We start from the raw sequence: 19,808 nt of genomic DNA on the forward strand, positions 1-19,808 counted from the left end.
CATTGCTGGAATATAAGAGATTCTTGTGACACATGATGAGACATCCATCTTGCACAAGGCCTGTTGGGGTAAACTTAGGCGAATTGCCTAGAGGCTACATCGGGAGAAAACCTAGGGAGCGGTAGGCCCTAACTGCAGATACGTCCTGCGGGAAGGAGGAGCTGGGCAGGATCTATAAAGCGGGAAAGTTGGCAGATAACCTGCAGTTGCATTTCCTAGTACAAGGGCAAGAAGCTGCAAGGACAGTGTAGGAAATAATTCAGGGAAGGAGCAATAAAGGCTGGAAAGGTAAACAATCTGGAACTACTAATTGAGAGGACCTGGGCTGGAACCCAGTGTAGAGAGGGTATTGCCTAGGTTCCCTTACCAGCCCCTGGGGAAGTCACACAGACCAAGCCATGGGGAGCAGCCTGTCTGGGACAATTTGCCTCAAAAAGCTTGTAATGCCCTGGATAAGGGGGAACATTAATGTGATTTGGGTGGCAGAAGCTCCCTAGAAGTGGAGGAGGCCTCCTGTGGCTGGGCTGTGGCCCCCATCCTTGTGCCACCTCTTCCTCTTCCTCCTGACGCTGCACCCTCACATTCACTCCTCTCTCCCCTGTTGCTCACCCTCACAACAGGTAAAAAGCAGAAGACCCTAGATCTCCCACATTTCAAAGAGATGGGTCCGAGGGCATCTGTCCTTCTCTACCCCCTGTTCTGGTGCCCTAAGCTAACCTATGAAAGGGAAAGTACTGCAGCTCCAGGAACATGAGAGGCTATGGAATGAGTGAGGAAGACTGAGGAAGGGGCATCAGACCAGATAGCGGAGCTAATTCCCTAGAATGAATCTCAAAGAGGCACTACAAAGGGTTGGTTAGAGCAGTCCCTAGCACAATGCACCTACACTTATTTTTATAGTAACCACTGATTCCACTGGTGTTAGTCCCAATTTACTGTGGAGTGAAATCAGAATCAGGGCTGGAATGTGAACTTAGTTGTATTGCCTCTGTTCAAACCTCTTGCCAAGCACTCAAAATAAGTGACTTAGGCAAGCCCCATAACATGGTGAGCCTGGATTACAAATAATTAGATTTTTTTTAAATAATAAGAGAGATACTTTCTGTTGCTTGATCCTTTAGTGTTCATGTTTCCAGGCTTCTCTTCACACCAGAAGGGCTAGAAATACACTTTTTTTTTTTTAAATTAAGGCTAAGAGTCTCACACAATCACATGACTTCAGGATCTGGGGTATGAAAAAGTACCAAATACCCTGTGACTTGGCAACACTGACATTCACCAAAGTTAAAGAGAAGCATGCTAGTGCTTTTTAGCCATTATGTAGTGGGCAATTGACACTTTACACCTCAATGGAAAAGTCCCTTTTAAAATTATACAGTGGTAGAAGATAGATCATTTCTATGGTGTTTTGTTTTGTGTTTTTTTTGTTTTGTTTTTGTTTTGGTTGGTTTTGGGTTTTTTTGTTTTTTGGCCCATGATGTTAATTTAATCCCTAAATAGAATTGACATTCACTTGGTCTAAAATATAAAAATCTCCAAAAAGCTAGGCAGCTGCATGTGCCATTCCAGGCTCCAGTTGCGATTCTCAGCTAAAGCCTGGTAGATGGACCCTTTGAAAAACAAGAAAAGAGATGGAGGAGACAAAACTTGGAAATTAAAAACAGGTGAGTGTTTGTCTTTTCGTTTCTCTCCATTTCCTATCACCTATTGCAATGCTCTTTATCTTGTAACACTGATAAGAGCCAAATTCAAAAACGGCAGCATAGAGCACCAAAGCCTGGAAATGTGGCTCTGGATTCAAATCCATATATTACGTTCATGTACCCAAATTGCAAAATTCATATCCACAGGTGGATCTCGATCCCAATGTACCCCTAGTTCAATATTGTTCCTGTTAGGTCCATCTCTCATCTGGAAATCTGAGGGCTGATCGGGGATAGCCTTACCATGAGGTGAATTGAGGTGGCCGCCTCAGGTGCAAGACTGCGGAGGGGGGGGAGAGCGGGGGGGGGAGGTGCCACTGGGACCCAGAGTGTAGAAAATTGTGTCTGCTGCTGGTGCAAATGTATTCTTTCTGCTCTAGATGCACAGAGATGGTGGAGTGCTGTGCTGGAGGAAGGAGGGCACAAGAGACATAACAAGCAAGCTGGAGAAAAGGTGGCATGAGGGCATCATTTGAGCTCCCCGCCTCGGGTGCCAAAATGTGGGCCAGCTTGGAGCTGATTATCTACTGCCTTATATGATACAGCTGATTAGCTGTTTGTCGGCTCAGTGCGGCAGCCATGTAAATTTAAATGAAGCGGTGATTATTTAAATCGCCGCTTCATTTTACTATGTCTGGTAGCCTAATCTACATGCCTCTGGCGACAGAGGCATGTAGTCTAGACGTACCCTAAATATGTTAGAGTGAAAGGTTCTCAGATATATGTCCCCTGTTTTCATAATAAGAACCTAAAACTGAGATATGCCAGTAGGCTAGCAGAAATTTTTAGATAGTGCTGCCCACAGGTTTTTTCTTCAATTTAGATTTTTTTAAATTTTATTTCACTTTTGAGTACAGCCATTGGAAACTCAGGCAACAAAAAACTCACCAAAAAACTTAGGTTTCAAACTACCTGAAGCTTGGGCTGAATGCATGTGTATTTTTTGTCTGGGTTTTGAGAGCGCTTGGGTGAAATGTCAACTCAAAAGAGTTGAGACATCAGCATTTTATGGAAATCATCAAAGTGAATCCCATCAATATGACGTTTACATTTTGGGAGCTTTTAACTCAATGTGAAGCCTATGAAACACAAGCAATATGAACTTAGGCAAACTATGTCCATCCTTCCACTATACAAAATGTCACCCTATCCCCTGCAAACAAAATCTGTCACATTTTGTACGTTTTCAGTTTTGAGTAAACCAGTCAGCCTCTCTCTACAGAAATCACCACTCCCCTTTTTCTGCCTGAGTTTGCAGGGATGCTGTGATTATGTTTAATTGTATCTGAAAAAGTCAACATCATGTGTCAGATTCTAATATGTTGCTTCTATTGATTTCAGTGGAGTTATACAGATTTACACCAGCTGAGGATATGGCCATAGAGATGCACTTACTGTGTTTTGAGTGAACATTTCAGCAAAACTGATTTCCAAAGTAATATGAAATGCTTACTTTTGAAGCCGAGTACATAGTATATAATGGATAAGGAAAGGCGCCAAAACCAGAAGAAATATTCAGAATAAGTCCTTTTTGTCTGAAATTGAAATTAAAATCATTTTAATTAATTTACATTAATTTAAACTGCAGTCTTGTCCTTTAGAAGGCAGAACTCTTCTATTATGCAAACAAAATAGGCTTAATTATCAAAGACTCTTTAGAGCTTAATTAGCTAACAATCAAATAAAAAAATTTACAAGTATAATTTAAGTGAACAGTGCAGCTAGAACTATGGGGAGTTTTGGTTAAGCTGTTATATATCTGAACATGAATATTGTCAGGTACTTGAAAAATTCAGAGAAAATAATTCATTTACATAACTGTTCCTTTTCCAAACCATTCCATTTCCCATTTCCTTAATTTGTTCCTTCATTTTCCTTATATACAGTAAAAAGCATCTTTCAGCTATTTTCATAATAACCAAAGAGAAAACCAGTAAAAGGTAAAAGTTTGTCTTGTTGCTGGAACAAAAGTTTATTGTGTCCTAAATAAATTTTTCTCCTCGCTTTTCTTTTAAAAATTTTTAACTGAAATTCCATCTGTTTAAAAAATTTCTTAAATATAAGTTCCTTTGAAACAGATAAGAAAAAGAAACCTTTACTCATGGAGTTGAATTAAGTTGCTCTTAGTAAATCCAGTTATTGTAATTTATCTCTAATACTTTAAATACTATTATTCTAAACGCCATAGAAACTTTTAGAAAATATTAATGTTCACAAAGGCATGCCTAATTAGACTCATAATAGGCAGGTTTACATGTGCTATACAAGAATATATTTTTGTAAGCTTGCCCCAGTATATTACATCTTCTGACCTGCCCTATATACAATTCCTGCTATTTGTTCACACCGAAGCACTGTAAATTCTACAGAGCGTTGACACACCAGGAACCTGAGTAGTTTTGCAGAACTAATTGGAGCTAGTAAGTATTTGCTAGAATTAGAATCCCCAAAAAGCTTAAGGGGGGAAAAATGGAGTTTTACCTTGTCTTCATTTGTTTCAAAATTATCTGTGTCATCTACAAGAAAAAAATGAGCTATGAGTTACATCCCTTCTCCCTGTGCTTTGCTCTTTTTGTTTGTTTGTTTGAAACGAAGAAAATGTGCTAATATTAAATTCTGAAAGTGGGGGGAGGGGGATTGGAGCAGGTAGCTTAAAAATACTTGAAATTTGGGGGAAATTTTACTGGCACAGGACACACCGAGTTCAACTGCTGTCAAAAGTTTCCAAAGGTCAGTTGGAAATGTAACAAACATTTTCCTGCTTATGCAAAGCTTCTCCCAGCTACCTAAATTTCATGAGTCTGCAGTATTGGACCAAATATCTGAATCTGTTTCATAGCATTTCAGTGTTTCCACTTCTGGTCTCAACCAGGGACAGAGGGGCAAAAACACATAATGCTTTCCCTTGTCTTTTCAACTCTTTCAAGCCTCAACATGAAAGCTTTCAGTTCATTTTGAATTTCAAAGATTCAGGTTAAAACAGCAAGGTGTCCTGTGGCATCTCAAAGACTAAAGCATAAACTTCCAGATTGGAGCTTAATTATTCAGCCTCCCCCATCTATCATTCTACCCTGTTTTAGCAAAGCACTTAGGGGTAGACTTGAGCACATATCTATTTAGTGAAGCACTTATACACACACTTAACTTTCTGCATGGACTTTGAATCCCTTTGAACTCAGTGAGACTCCTCACTTTTAAGGACAAGAGGCTTGATAGATAACTCACAAAGGCATTGTCTACACTGAGAGATAAGGTCAATTTTTTTTAGCCCCTGATTTTGTAAAGTCAAAGGTGCATGTTCCCACTGTGTGCAAGAGTTCGTCCCCAGTAGGATGGATACTGTCAGCTTTGACAGTGATGCACTGTGGGTAGCTAGCCCACAGTTCCTGCTGCCCCTTTGCATTCTGGACTGTGCTCCTAGTCCTCGATGGGACCAAGCAGTGCAGCAGGTGGTTCTGAGTACATGTCATCAGCATCCCATAATGCACTCATCACTTCCCACCCCCCCATCCACCTTGAAAACAATGCCAAACAATCGTTTTGCATCCTTTTTTCCCTTTTTTCTATGCAGATGCCATAGCAGGGTAGCAGATGCCATAATAAGGTATGCATGCAACCCATCGTGGAACCCATTCATCAGCAAAGTTCTATGGCAAGAATACCAGAATGAGACCCACCTGACAGTTAGCTGGGAAGTGAGTTGCAATAGCCCCCTGAAAGCTTGCAATGACAGACAGTCCCACTTCTACAAACTTGAATTTAGCCTTTTACCCCTATCTAAGAATGTTTTTTGGAGATGCTCTAATTTAAACTTCAGACACCTTTCAAGAAGATATTCTTTGATAAGAGTCAAAGCAATTCTCAGAGGAGAGTGAGAGTTTTAGTCAAACACACTTAATAAATGGTGTGATCAAACAGCCACATTGGAGAAGGTAGATATGTTAGATATGGTAAGGGAACTCATAGCAACTAAACGGGAGAGTCTGTCAACAAAGGCCTCTCATATCATGTTTATAAAGATATCAGCTAAGGTTGAGATGAACTAAGAAGCATTTAGTTGTAGTTCAGGTTAACATGTTGTCCCAAACAGCAGAGCTGTTTCATCATCTAAAACAGGAGGTGATGAAATGCTAACTGCATTTGAAAGGGAAATAACTAATCAAGATCAGAGCTATCCAGAGAACATTTTGTTATGAAACAACTTTTGAGTTTTGAGTGTTCTCAGTAGGATTGGTCAGTCTGCAATGAATGTTTTGCAGAAGGTGGAATCATGACTCAGCCATTTTCGAAACAAAAAGATCAGGTTTTCAATCTCTCTCTCACGCCAGCATGGACAAGAAGCTTTCCTGTCAAAGGTTTGTCAAAACTGATACATTTTTGCAAAACTTTATGGCAAAGCCAAACCCTCCTTCCCCCATATTTAGAACACACACACAAAAATGTTGAGAACTTTCTGACCAGCTCTAATCAAAACATTCAACATGTAGTCTCCTAAATTAATGCTTCCATTAGGAGCAACAAAGAAGCCAGCCAAAATGCAAGGAAATATTGTTTCAGACAGTGACAATGAGTTTTGTTTTTCTCTGGTAGAAATGCATGTATTTCTTTACACACTGTGTATTATACATACCTTGGTAATAGAAATAATGTTGCAGTTGATGAGGTTCTGTCAGACATGAGAAAATAATGCAAATGTAGACACATTTTGAGGCATCAAAATCTAAGCTTTTTTTTTTTTTTTTTTTTTTTGCAAAGTTTTCTAATGGAACATTCAGGGTAAAGTAATTCAAAAGGAGGCTGCAAAAATGCATGCACATTTACCATGACTGCATATGCAAATATCTATTTTCCTGCACAATCATCCAGTTTGTCACGCAATCTCGCTAACTGCACTAAGTTCACAAGATGCACAAATGCATATGAACTGCTTCACTCATATTTTAAATGTGGCCTTCAAAGCTGGCAGCTGTACATTCTTATGATTTGTTCAGTGTCAGTTTTAGAAACCTAGTCTTTGTGTATTCAAAAACTTGGATGCTGGGCAATAAATGAATACATACATAAATTAAATTAAATTAAATTAAAATGCATTTTTGCAATCAAATCAAGTCACAGAACAAAATTACAGCTGTCAGGTTGAAACACTTTAAAAATGTGACTCTCAGGGTATGTCTATATTATTGAGAAGATTGAAACTGCCTCTGTCGATCTTCCAGGATTCAAATTAGTGGATCTAGTGAAGACAGATAATTCAAAGTGAGAGGGGCACTTTGGTTTATGCTGGTAACCCTGCTTTCACAGGGAGTAAGGGAAGTCGAAGGAAGAGTGTTCTTTCTTCAACTTCCTGCAGTGTGGACAGTGCCAAAAGGCGACTTAAGCTACTTTGACTTCAGCTACACAATTAATGTAGGTGAAGTTACGGATCTTAATTTGACATTGTAGACTTATCCTTAGTGATCTATTGGTAGCTTTCTTTAGCATAAACTGGATATTTTGGAGAGTAGAGAAAAGAGTTAGACAGATACTTATTTTACACTGCTTGTATAGCATAATAAAAGAATAAGGTGAAAAGAGATTCAACAGATTTAGGTTTAACCAGTCAGCTAGGTCATTAATTCTCTAAAAATACCCTGCACATACCAAGTGCCTCTGTTCTCTGACAAAGTAAATTTGGGCTCATATGTTTTGTTTTTCAATTTCCATTTAGACAAACAATGGTTTCAAAGCAGGGAAATTTTAATGTATATATATTGGGCAGCAATGCAGTAGATGTTATACAAACATATAATAAATCATGGTCCCAGAGGTTACTCATCCTTCGTTACACTGTAGGCCAGTAAATCCTACCGGTTGGTTATTAAACCTAAGGAACTAGGTTGCCCTTCAGGCAATATTGCTTTATTCTAACATCCCTTTTCCTTCTCAGCGTATGTTTACATTAGCCACCCTAGTTCGAACTAGGGTGGCTAATGTTGTCATTCGAACTTGCAAATGAAGCCCGGGATTTAAATATCCCAGGCTTCATTTGCATGTTCCTGGGTGCCACCATTTTTAAATGCCCGGTAGTTTGAACTACCTGCCCGCGGCTACATGCAGCACGGACTAGGTAGTTCGAATTAAAGCTCCTAATTTGAACTACCATCACTCCTCATTGCAGAAGGAGTAACAGTAGTTCGAATTAGGAGCTTTAATTTCAAACTACCTAGCCTGTGCCATGTGTAGCCGCGGGCAGGTAGTTCGATCTACAGGGCATTTAAAAATAGTGGTGCCCAGAAACATGCAAATGAAGCCTGGGATATTTAAATCCCAGGCTTTATTTGCAAGTTTGAATGACTACATTAGCCACCCTAGTTCAAATTAGGGTGGCAATGTAGACATACCCTCAGACCCTTCTGAAAGGCCATAAACCTTAAGTATGTTCAGTTGGGGCTCAGTTCCCTCACTAAATTAATCAGTGCAGCTTTCACCAACCTCAATGGACTCAGGATCTGCTCCTTATTAAATGGAACCTCTGGCCCTAATTGTTACATTGCAAATCCTACCTCATCTGTCTCTGCTGCATTAAGGAAACGGCATGGAAGAGGATTATGAAGCATTCCAACATTGTTAACTAATCAGAAAGGAAACAGAACAAGAAAAATTATATTTGGATAAGATGTACAGTTTACCTGGTTAAACAAAAGATTTATCCTTAACTAGCTTTTAAGTTGTATGTGAAGAGAAAATCTAGATTAGTGTCCTCTCTTGTTCTCCCTGAAGCAATCAATACTACCTTTAATATCAGCAATTCACAGACACTTACCTTCCTTCCTCCCCCTTCCCACCCCCCCGCATCCTCCTTCTGTTCTGCAATGTGATTTGTCCTTTTCATATTTGTTCATTTTTTTAAATTGTATCCTTTGGTATATATGGTTGTGACTACTTTCTTCCACTATTTGATCTGAGGAAGTGGGTCTGGCCCACGAAAGCTCATCATCTAATAAACCATCTTGTTAGTCTTTAAAGTGCTACATTGTCCTGCATTTTGCTTCAACTACCCCAGACTAACACGGCTACATTTCTATCACCAATCAATACTGACTTCAATAGAAGCAAAACCAGGCTATTACTGGATTTTTTTTATTCATTAAAAGGCTATTTAAAATACTTTTTTCCAATCCATATCATTCCAGTAAGCTTTAACCAAAAGTTCATTTCTAGTGGCTTTCAGGTTCCAGGCTAAAATTCCACACAGCTGTAAAATAAACTCTGAAAATGAATCCATTGAAACTAAACAGGCAGTCATCACATAAAGTGGATAGATACTGCTCAGTAGGTGGTAGATTGGTTTAGAGGTAAATTAACTACTGTACCCTATTGGAGAAATAGGGAACCCACAGAATGCCTTGATCATCTCTCTACCACTTGTATAATAAACAATCAAAGCAAGCTTATTAAGTAAGTAAAACACTTGGTTTTAACATTTCCATGTTAAAACCAACTTGTTAGTTTGTGTCATATACATTGTGTTCTAAAACAAGTGATTCCAGTTTGTAGCTGCATAGTAAGAAGCAATTGCTTAATATATTATATAAATATGAATACATTTATCAAAATATTCTTAAATAAATGGGTCAAATTAACTTACCCAAAACGCCAATTTCTAAGTCTTGAAGACTTTTTTTAATATTCTCATATATGTAATCTTTTGTAAAATCAGCTTGTATGATCTTCACATTTCTACCTGTGGCTTGTTCTGTAATTAATACACAAAGTATGTAATATATATAGACCCACATAAAAAGAGAGAACAGTAATAAGAGGAATGTGACAAAGAACCTGGTTCACCCATTTGTATTACATTCTGTACTGTATGCAGTTGTTTCAAATCCCTTGCTTTTTAAGAGTAATTAAAATAGAAGCAAAAGACATTTTCTGTAACACATTTTTAAGGGAAAAGTCAGTTTCTGCCCCGAAATCTGAGAGAGCTCTGTCCAAATATCAGGACAAAATTTAGCCCCCCAACTGGAAATAGTATAAATCATGCAAAACTTCTAAGATTTTCTTCAATTATTTTAGAGCTTGTAAGAGAAGATTTGCAGTTTATTGAAACATTGAATTGAAACGTTTATGGAACATGCTGACAGATTGATGTAAAATGTATACAATTATTTTAAAAGGTTGCTTCTTTGTAAAATGAAAATTTCAACAGGCACAACTGGGCTTTGCATGTTGGGGGCAGGTTGTCAAACAATAGTTTGTTGCCTCCATTTGAAATACAGCCTATTTTTATTATTCATAATCACACCATTGTAAAATGGACCAGCCTAAGGATTGAATGGGGTGAATTATTGAGGCAACTCTTTGGGATACACCTCAACTTTGACTTATTTTAAAAAGGAGTATCTATACTCTCTACCCCTCCCCTCATCTACTCCATCTGCTTTGGAAGTGGCACCCAGCTGCAGAATGCTGTCTCTTGAGTCATTTGGTTTATGTCCAATTTACATTTTCAATGCTATCTTTACATAGAAGAGTGGCTGACTGATTTAAAAAATGAAAGCTGAAATTCTCTGTGAGGGAGTTCAAATGATAACTCTGCTAACAAGGGGGCTCAACAGAGAAATATTTATGACTAACCCTTTTTTAAGGGGTTTTGTGAGCATCTGAACTTTGAACCACGTTTGTTGAAAGGTTTGCTCGGTGAATCTAGGTCCAGTTTAAAGGTTTTTCTCCTCCTCCCTTTCTTGAACACACACATTTGTCAACTATGGAAATTCAGAGACCATTTCAGATGCATGTAGACTCTAGAAAGTCTAGGAGTGAAATGGAAACTGACTCTAGAGCAATATGGAATTGGCCTTTGTATTTAACTTTCCTATTTGATTCTTATATGGGGCAAAAACTTGGCCTCTGGGAGGGGATGGGAGGACAGGGAGACCCTAATTTTCCCAGAAATTGCAAGCTTTCTAATTCCACTTCAGTTATCGGCATATCTTCATATTCGGCAAGAGTTTGCTTCTTCTGTACACCTGAGCTCTGCTTGGGGCAAGACAGCTGGGAAGCTGTTAGGATGCCAGTTATAGCTCTCTGATTCTCTGGGTCTGTACTAACCCTGGCATGAGACTCATTGTTATGGAATTGAGCAGAGCTCCCTCCCTGCTCCCCAGTATGCTCTGGGGTGAAAATGGCTAGTGCAGGAGCCAGCTCCATCAGCTACAGCCAGATGAGTCCCCGCATTTGAGGAGCACAAAGGAGCCTGAACTAATTGCTGAATCTAGTCCTAAATCTATGGGGAATGAGTCTAGTGGCAGCAGCACCTTTCCTCACTGTAGTGAAAGTCTCTGGTGGCATGAACCTGCTTGAAGCCTTTCTCTGCTGCCTCGGTGGCTCCCCTCCTCCACAGCCACAAACAGCTGCACACCACAGCATGGACGCAGCCTGCTTTCCACTGTGGCATTATGTTTGCCGGATGCTTGGTGTTTCAAAAAGGGACCCTGGTAATTCTAGTCAGCACTGCTGAAGGATCCCCTAAAAGGCTGGCTGGCCACAGCAGGGAAGACAGGCTCCCTGGAAGGTTCTGCGCAGCTCTTGGGAACCAGCTGGCATGTCCAGCCAGTTCAGAAGTGGCCATAGGGGTGCCGCCATTGGCTGGGAACTGGGCCTTATTCCTATTCCTTTCAAATGGGAATAAGGGATCTTCCGGAAAAGGGCTTATTTTCCAGAAAATCGCATCTACACTGTCGCTTTTCTCCGGCAAAAACCCCGAGCCGGAAAAAAGTGGCAGCCATGTAAATGCAAATGCTGCGGGGGATATTTAAATCCCCCGTGGATTTGCAATTCCGAAGTGTCTCATTAGCATCCCTTTTCCGGAAAGGGATGCCAATGTAGACACAGCCAAAATGTATTACATTATAGGTGGGACCTCCCTAGTCCAGCATCCTAGGGACCTAGGTGGTCCCAAACAATTTAGTTTGTTGGACCAGGGAACATCAAGGCTCTCTACCTGGCTGTAGGCTCTGCTCCCGACTGGTACTGTGTTTCCTGCCTTCTAGCCCCCTTTCCTCCTGCTCCCCTCCTCCCTCCCCCCATGTCAATGCTGGCTGGGGCTGTGCCCCTTCCCCACTGCACCAGCTGTGGCTGGGGTTGCACTCCTGGCTTCCAGCCCTGCTGCCTCTGGCCCACTGGAGCTGTGCCCCCACCACAACAGCCTGTTTGGGGCTGCACTCCTCACTCATCAGCCCGCCTAGGCTGTGCTTCTGAACCTGGACAGCTGGAACTCTCTGGTCCAGGAATATCTGGATGTTTCCAGACCAAAGAGTCCCAGATTTTTGAGGTTCAACCTGTAGTAGCCTAATAGAGACCATGACTCTACTGGTCTGCACTCCACAAACCCAATCTCCTTTTTTCTCAAATCTTATCTTGATTTTTTAAAGGTTTTCCTGTCTAAAAAGGTGGCAATTTTACTCTATATTCCAACCCTTGAGATACACAGTGTTTTAGTTCTGGGTTTCTGCCCATGTAGAAATCCAATTCTGGGAACTGCCATGGCACATCTGTAACTCGTGGGGCTGAATGTGTCAGAGGAGTAATCCTTCTCAATTCATACATGTTCTCCAGTGATTAAAATACACGAGTGGGAATAAGAAGAGCTGGGTTCAATGCCCTGCCACACATTTATGTGACTGTTCAAAAATTAATCAATACACGTTCACACTGTTGGGATTATACTCATTTGAGTTGTAGGAATTTCACATTCTGCAAACATTTGGGGACAGAATCCAAGGTCTGCGTAATCCAATGCTCTATTAGACCACACTGTCTGAGAGTTATCTTAAAGTTATCTTCAGATTTAAACACTTACCAATTTCAGTGGCTACTTTCTGCAGTTTTTCAAGTGTTCTGCTTATCATAACAATATTTAGTCCACGTTTTGCCAGCTACAAAAGATGTATTTAACATTATTATTAAAAACAATGGCATTCCAGTGGTGGAAACATTAAGTGACTTTTTTTGCTGTAGAAATGAATTGTTCATTAATTCACCAGAACCTGAATTGGTTGATCTCCAGGTCATTCTATAATAATTCATCTTTTTTCAATGTATTTTTCCCCCCCTGAGAAAAGGGGCATAGTGGGAGGTATCCTAACTTTGGGACAAGTTTTTAAAGGATTATATATTTTGGATTTTGGTTAGAATTTATATTATATAACATATATACCATGCCTGCAAAGCTTAAACAAGAACATTCTTAAGTAAAGTAAATAAACAAGCAAGAGTTTTTATGCACACAATAGCATTTCCTTAAAAACGTAGGTAAGAATTTAGGTTTGTAGATGCAAACACTTTTTAATGTCAGTCTCTTTATAAGTAGGTGAGGTAATGTGAAAATAACACAAAACAAATAGTCATATTCTCCCCTTAATTAATGGCTTCTTTGGTAATTCGAGACCTAGCAACAGTCAGTTTGCTGGCAGCCAGCCAGCCAGCCTTGAGTAAGGTGGGTGAGTTGTATCTCTCTTTGTTACGGAGCAGCCTGCTTTGTCGCTCTCTATTTTGAGGGTCTTGTGTGTTATAATTCTGAAGTCTAACAAATAAAGTAGTGTTAGGTTACAATCTTCCAGCAAGAATATTTTATTTTTGTATCTAACTTCTCTCTCTCTGTGTATATACACACACATTATGAACATAAACATTTCCACTCTCAGTTAGACCTCTGTGTACAGATTGAAAGACCATGTACATTTTTATCAAGCTGAAGTTGCACTAGAGCTAAGGTGCATGATCAAGAAAGAGAATTCAGCTGAAGCTAGAGAGCTACCCAGGGAAAGGCAGAATTGAATGAACATGCAGAAAGATAAGGCCAACTTCATCTGAAAGTACCAAGTAAGAAACTAGCTGACGAAGCCCACACACTGAAAAGGCATTCATTTCTGTAACTGACTCCCTGCAATGCTTTCCCCCCTAAATCTATTTGAGGGAAACAGTTTGTCCCATTGAGCTTCCCTGAAACAATGAAAAGAATGTTAAGAAATAAGGACCTTTGTTTAAGAATTCGCTACATCGAGAGTATGAGGAGGAGATTGTCCACTAAATGCATTGGAAACAACCATTTGCATTTTCAGCACAAAGACCATTCTCACAGTTCTGAGCTTTTGGAGACTCTTACATAATTGTCCGGTGCTACAAAGAGACATGCAAACACTTAGACACTGTGGCATTTTGAAAGCTCATTTGAAGGGCTGCATTTGAAGTACTCAGGAAGAGAACTCTAATTGTCTACGTACTGGCAAATTTCCCTTTGTCCACAGTAAGCTTGACTCAAGCTGTTTCCAATCCATTCGGAAAGCAGCGGAGACATGATCGCTGTTTCCATGGTCACTCATTCCAAGTTGTAATTTTGGGACCGTTTAGATGGGGGTTTTAAGTATTCAGATCCATGCTGGCAACATAAATATAATCAAAAACTGAGCTATTTTGCTGAGTTTCTGCTTTAATAAATACATTTCACAGACCTTTATTCGTAGTTTGCTGCAAAAAGTAAACGATAATGATTTTCATTGCTAAGACCTCACATGCCAAATTTCAGCCAAGTATAAATGTTTATGGCCAGGTAGTAAAACCCTCATAAACAGGGATCATGATGGAAGCATAGGCATCACATTAGCTTCTCTATAGCCAGCTAAATGGAAATGTGATTAGATTATAGCCATTCTTAAATGCAAAATAGAGAGTTGGAAAATAGCACTCTGTGGGTTTTTATACTGTGACTTTGTTGATACTGAAAATTCATTTTTAAGGGCAACATCACATTTAACATTCTGTTAGTAAAAACATCTTATTTAAAGCACCTTCTAAGATAATGCATTTTCCTACAACAGACAAGGCCTATGATGCAGAGAACAGAACAGAATTTCCCACCACATGTGAGAGCAAGCACCAGCTCCCAGCAACATAAAGCTGTTTGTATTAGGAAATCCTGACTCCCAGTGGTAAAGGATTTAAATGCTCATGAACTTCTGGGATCTCCAAAAGGCAAGTTCATCATTACTATTTCCAACAGTGACAAGTGTAAGCAAGTTGAAAAATAGGTTAGATGAAGGCTCATGCAGAACTGAGGCTTAAGCAAACATTGTAGCCTACTCTGCATTTAGGGTTGCCAGATGGTTTAACAAAAAAATACCAAACACTTCCCCTCCAAAAAAAAAAAAAAAACCCAACACGGGAAAAAAAATTCTGTTGAGAAACATAAAGGGGGAGACCAAAGTCGTTAAGCAAAAAAAAAAAAAAGGTTGCTGTGCCTTTAAAGTACCAAGCTCCTCACTCCCACTGCTCTCACAGATGCTGCCGGCAATCTTTTTGAGAGAAAAAAAAGGCCATTGCGCCTTTAAATTACCGTGCTGCTCACTGCCCCCCACCCTTGCAGACATCACTGGCCTTCCATCCAAGGAAAACAGAGGAAAATACATGTCCGATATTCTGAGTTTTTTTACCAGACAGAAGGCCAAAATACCGAACTGTCCGGGTGAAAACCAGACACCTGGAAACCCTATCTGCATTATCTCTAACAAAAGGCTTTCACACACATCAAACCAGTAAAAAAAAACCCACAGCAACACACTATGCCTTCTACTGCATTTTGGTAGCTTCCAGAATGAGCCAAGTTTTGAAATAGCTTGAGCCACATGCAAAACTACTACACAGATTTTGGGACATATTTGTGCATACTATTACTGCAGTTAAGCACACAAACGGGTAATATTCAGACAGATCATAGGAACTTATCATATGGGACTATGATGTATATATATGTTGTTCTAGATTTCTAGAGGTTTGTAAAATCTGAGATTTATTTTTCCTCTAAGGTCTGTACAGTGGGATTTTTGGCAGGGCTGGCACCCCAAACTTTTTCTTTTTCTTTTTGTCTCTTGAAGTTCAAACCTGTGAGACCTGTTTGACTCAAACCTCTCAACAATGACTTGGCCCAGAAGAAGTAGGAAGGGAGAGTGGGACTGCAAAGATGAAGCTCACCAAAAGGAGAAACAGATTCTGCCAATCTGCTTAAAATGCTACCTCTGGCACTATTGCTACAACAAGACTGAAATATTTGAGTCTGCAGAAGGATTTAATGGGAGATTCTTGCAACAGTGCAAGATAGTGAATCAACTGAAATTGGGTAACTCAGGCCACAGTGATCACCATACTGTAAATAACATTCTAAATGTTAACAATTCATCCAAAGATTTTCCTAAATACCAAAGCCTATATCATATTACAGTACATTCCTTGCTCTCAAAAATCATCTAGTGAAACCCTGATTTAAGCAAGCCGGCCTTAAATGTTTAAAGATACAAAGCTCTTAATAAACAAAGAAAGTTGTTGTCAAAAATTGCCCAATTCAGCTGAGCCAGCAACCTCCCAGAGATCTGTGCTTTCACTTCACTACAGCAAGTTAAGGGTATTTAGAAATGCTAAGCCATAAGCTGTACATACATACCAGTCTTCATATTAGCTGAGAAAAGAAGAGGTGCTAAGCCACTAATACTCACAGAAGTCTGTCCCTTGGCATCATGTCAGGAAGATAGAAATGTCAACCTGTAAACAACCAAAGGCCAGTGCCATGACATGCTAAAAGTGTGGTGTAGTAATTTCACAGAGGTCTCAGATTGGCCATCACCCAAGCAAGCTGTGGCTGCTGAGCCAGCAATTCTCACAGAAGAAGACTGTGCCTTGAGATCAGCCCCAGGCACTAAACATCCAGAACCAGAAACCTCCCAAATATCTGATCTGTGAAATCAGCCAGCAAGTGAGAAATAAGAAACCTTTTAGGACTTCTCTGCCTTGATATGAGACTAGCAGCTTGAAGAACTCAGCCAGCATTGTCACAGAGACCTGTCTCTGAACATCAGCCCAAGACATTGGAAATACTGATAGCCTCAGAAAATCCTGTGCCAGCCAAGTAAAGATGATGAGCAATGAGCCCACAGAAGCCTAACCCTGGCACCTGCCCTGTACTTTAGCTGAGCTGAGTTGAAGTCAATGAGGCTACTTGTCGAGTAAGGGTCTACTCATCATTAATAACAATGGCAGAATCTGCCTCATACTCATACTCAAAAGCCAAAATAATTAACAGATGTTCCGTACAATAACTGGTCAGTAACAGCCAGATTTTTCCAAAAGCAACTCGAGTTTTTTTGCACCTTTCCAGTGTCACAAAGCAAACATAAAATGTGTTGTTAAGCTGCGTTTTCAGTTGCTTTGCATTGCTCAAGTACCACAAAGCAGCCACTGTGCACTGACACCTAACGTTTGCAGTTGCACCTTTGTATGCAGACAAAACCCACATTTGTGTGGGCAACACAGCATTTGTAACAACAAATTAGTTAAACATCATCCAAACACTCATTTGTATGCACTGTTCCAAGTTCCACACATAGGTAATTGCACTCATAAATGTGGATTTGAAGACGTAGATGGGCATGCATGCTAATTTCTCCTATTTTGCACGTTCTTCCCCTGCTGATCCATTCCCCACAACCTGGCCATTCACTGAGAACTGGACCAAGGAGAAGGGAAGGAGGAATGCTGCAGATAATGAAACTGACCCAGTCTTCTGCATGGGAAGGGTCTGATTCATGGATCATGGAGGCTGCTTTGGACACAATAATAAACAAACAAACAATGAATATTAAACTATAAGTACGAGGCAGTGTTGTTTTATGCTTTTTATGTTCTAACAAAATACAATACTAACAACACTTAGGCTGTGTCCAGACTCAGGGGTTTTTTCGAAAAAAGTAGCCTTTTTTCGAAAAAACATCACCTGTGTCTAGACTGCAGCCACGTTCTTTCGAAATTAAATCGAAAGAACGTGGCTTTTCTTTCGACGGCGGTAAACCTCATTTCACGAGGAAGAACGCCTTTTTTTTAAAGTGCTCTTTCGAAAAAAGGCATTCTTGAATGCCAACAGGGCTTTTTAGAAAGAGAGCATCCAGACTCACTCGCTGCTTTCTTTCGAAAAAGCGGCTTGCTTTTTCAAAAGTACTGCTTGCAGTCTAGACGCTCTTTTTCGAAAGAGGCTTGCAGTCTAGACATAGCCTAAGGCTGTGTCTAGACTGGCATGATTTTGCGCAATAATTTTAACAGAAAAAAATTTCTGTTAAAAGTATTTGCACAAGAGAGCATCTATACCAGTACGGATGCTTTAATGCAAAAGACATCTTTTGCTCAAAAGCATCCATGCCAGTGTGGACACTCTCTTGCACAAGAAAGCTCCGATGGCCATTTTAGCCATTGGGCTTTCTTGCGCAAGAAATTAACTTGGCTGTCTACACTGGCCCTCTTGCGCAAGAGGGCTTATCCCTGAGTGGGAGCATTGGAGTATTTGCGCAAGAACCACTGATTTTGTACAGTACAAAGTCAGTGTTCTTGCACAAATACTCACGGCCAGTGTAGACAGGCAGCAAGATTTTGCGCAAAAGCATCTGCTTTTGCGCAAAATCTTGCCAGTCTAGATGCAGCCTAAATGTTCAAAACATCGAGTAGTCCTGTGACATCCTACAAACTAAAAAAAAATTTATATAGTATCATGAGCTTTCATGGATAAAACCCACTTCATCAGATGTGCTAGAGTGGAAAAAAAAGAAATAACAGAAACCAAGATATATATGTAAGTCAGATAACATTTTCAAGCTTTTTCTTTACAATCATGAGGTCTGGAAATCTTTTTTAAATTAAAACTGACTTTCTTCTATAATCACTTGTTACCAGGAGCAGGGACTGTAAAGCTATGTCTACACTGTAGACTTCTTGTGCAAGAAGCTTTTTTCGGAAGATATCGTCTGAAAAAACTTCTTGCACAAGAGAGCATCCACATTGCAAAAGCACATCGAAAAAGTGATGCATTTTTTGCAAGCAGGCATCTAGTCTGCCTGGAAGCTCTCTTGCAAGGAAGCAGTGATTGATATGGACAGAATGGCCACCAGGACACTTGTGCTTTTTCCTCTTCCCTCTTCTTGCACAAAAACCCCCTCTTTCCCGTCCACACATGCCTTTTTGCACAAGAGCTCTTGCGCAAAAAGGGGTTCTCCCTTGTAGAATGAGGATTTCCAATTGCGCAAAAACCTCTCTGATCTTTCAATTTACTTGTGCAAAAATGCACTTGAGGTGTGGATGCTCCACAAGTTTTTGCGGAAAAACGGCCATTTTTCCGTATAAACTCTGTAGTGTAGAGATAGCCTAAGTAAACAGCATGGAACTTATAAAATTGTTAGAGTTGGCAATGATATTAAATACTCATCTCTGGGAGTTAGGTAGATATTATTATCCCAGTCTTAAAACTGAGAAAATCTAGGCATACAGATTAAGGCTAACACTTTCAAATTAAACTTAAAAAATATCAAATGGTCTGGTAGCACTTTATAGACTAACAAAACATGTAGATGGTATCGTGAGCTTTTGTGAGCACAACCCACTTCTTCAGATACTCCGGTCATCTGAAGAAGTGGGCTGTTCCCATGAAAGCTCATGATACCATCTACATGTTTTGTTAGTCTATAAAGTGCTACCAGACTATTTGTTGTTTTTTAAGTTTATCCTGTCCAGACTAACTCGGCTACCATCTGAAACTTTCAAATTAGTGTGTTTAAAGTTGAACACCTAAGTTTGAAATATTTGGCATTAGTGACTTGCTCAAAACCAAGCAGCAGGTCAGTTGAAAATGGAATGCAGATCAATGGCTTTTCTAGTCCTAAACTTAGCCCTTTAGGGTACGTGTACACAGCAGTGTTATTTTGGAATAGCTGACATTATTCTGAAATAAAGTAGTCCATATCTACACTGCAAGCAGTTATTTCAACGTAATGACAAAATAAAGTCAAGCTGGAGGACTTCTTACCCCTAACCCTCATTTTACTAGGAGTGAGGGAATGTCTACACTGCATTCCTCTTTTGAGAGAGGAATGCAAATGCAGCCAAGCAAAATTGCAAATGAAGCGTGGATTTGAATTTCCCGTGCTTCATTTGCATAATTGCATCCAGGCGCTATTTTGAAATACCCTATTTCAAAAAAAGAAAAACCGTCTAGACACGGTTATTTTGAAAGAAAACCCTTCTTTCGAAATTACC

At 39.9% G+C, this 19,808-nt stretch overlaps 1 protein-coding gene across 2 annotated transcripts in view; it reads right to left on the bottom strand.

The window, feature by feature from the left end:
- HSD17B3 (hydroxysteroid 17-beta dehydrogenase 3) overlaps positions 1–19,808 on the bottom strand; it is a 28,751-nt gene that overhangs the window by 3,579 nt on the left and 5,364 nt on the right. For both annotated transcript variants that reach the window (XM_025187894.3, XM_006129378.5), the window contains exons 3-8: positions 12,547–12,622; positions 9,331–9,438; positions 8,246–8,313; positions 6,334–6,369; positions 4,185–4,219; positions 3,157–3,238 (exon numbers count right to left, since the gene is read on the bottom strand). In XM_025187894.3, the coding sequence (XP_025043679.2) occupies positions 3,157–3,238; positions 4,185–4,219; positions 6,334–6,369; positions 8,246–8,313; positions 9,331–9,438; positions 12,547–12,622 (405 nt within the window). The remainder of the gene's footprint in view (positions 1–3,156; positions 3,239–4,184; positions 4,220–6,333; positions 6,370–8,245; positions 8,314–9,330; positions 9,439–12,546; positions 12,623–19,808) is intronic.

The sequence above is a fragment of the Pelodiscus sinensis genome, chromosome 6 (genome assembly GCF_052426305.1).
Source record: "Pelodiscus sinensis isolate ZL-2025 chromosome 6, ASM5242630v1, whole genome shotgun sequence".
NCBI classification, from domain to species: domain Eukaryota; kingdom Metazoa; phylum Chordata; order Testudines; family Trionychidae; genus Pelodiscus; species Pelodiscus sinensis.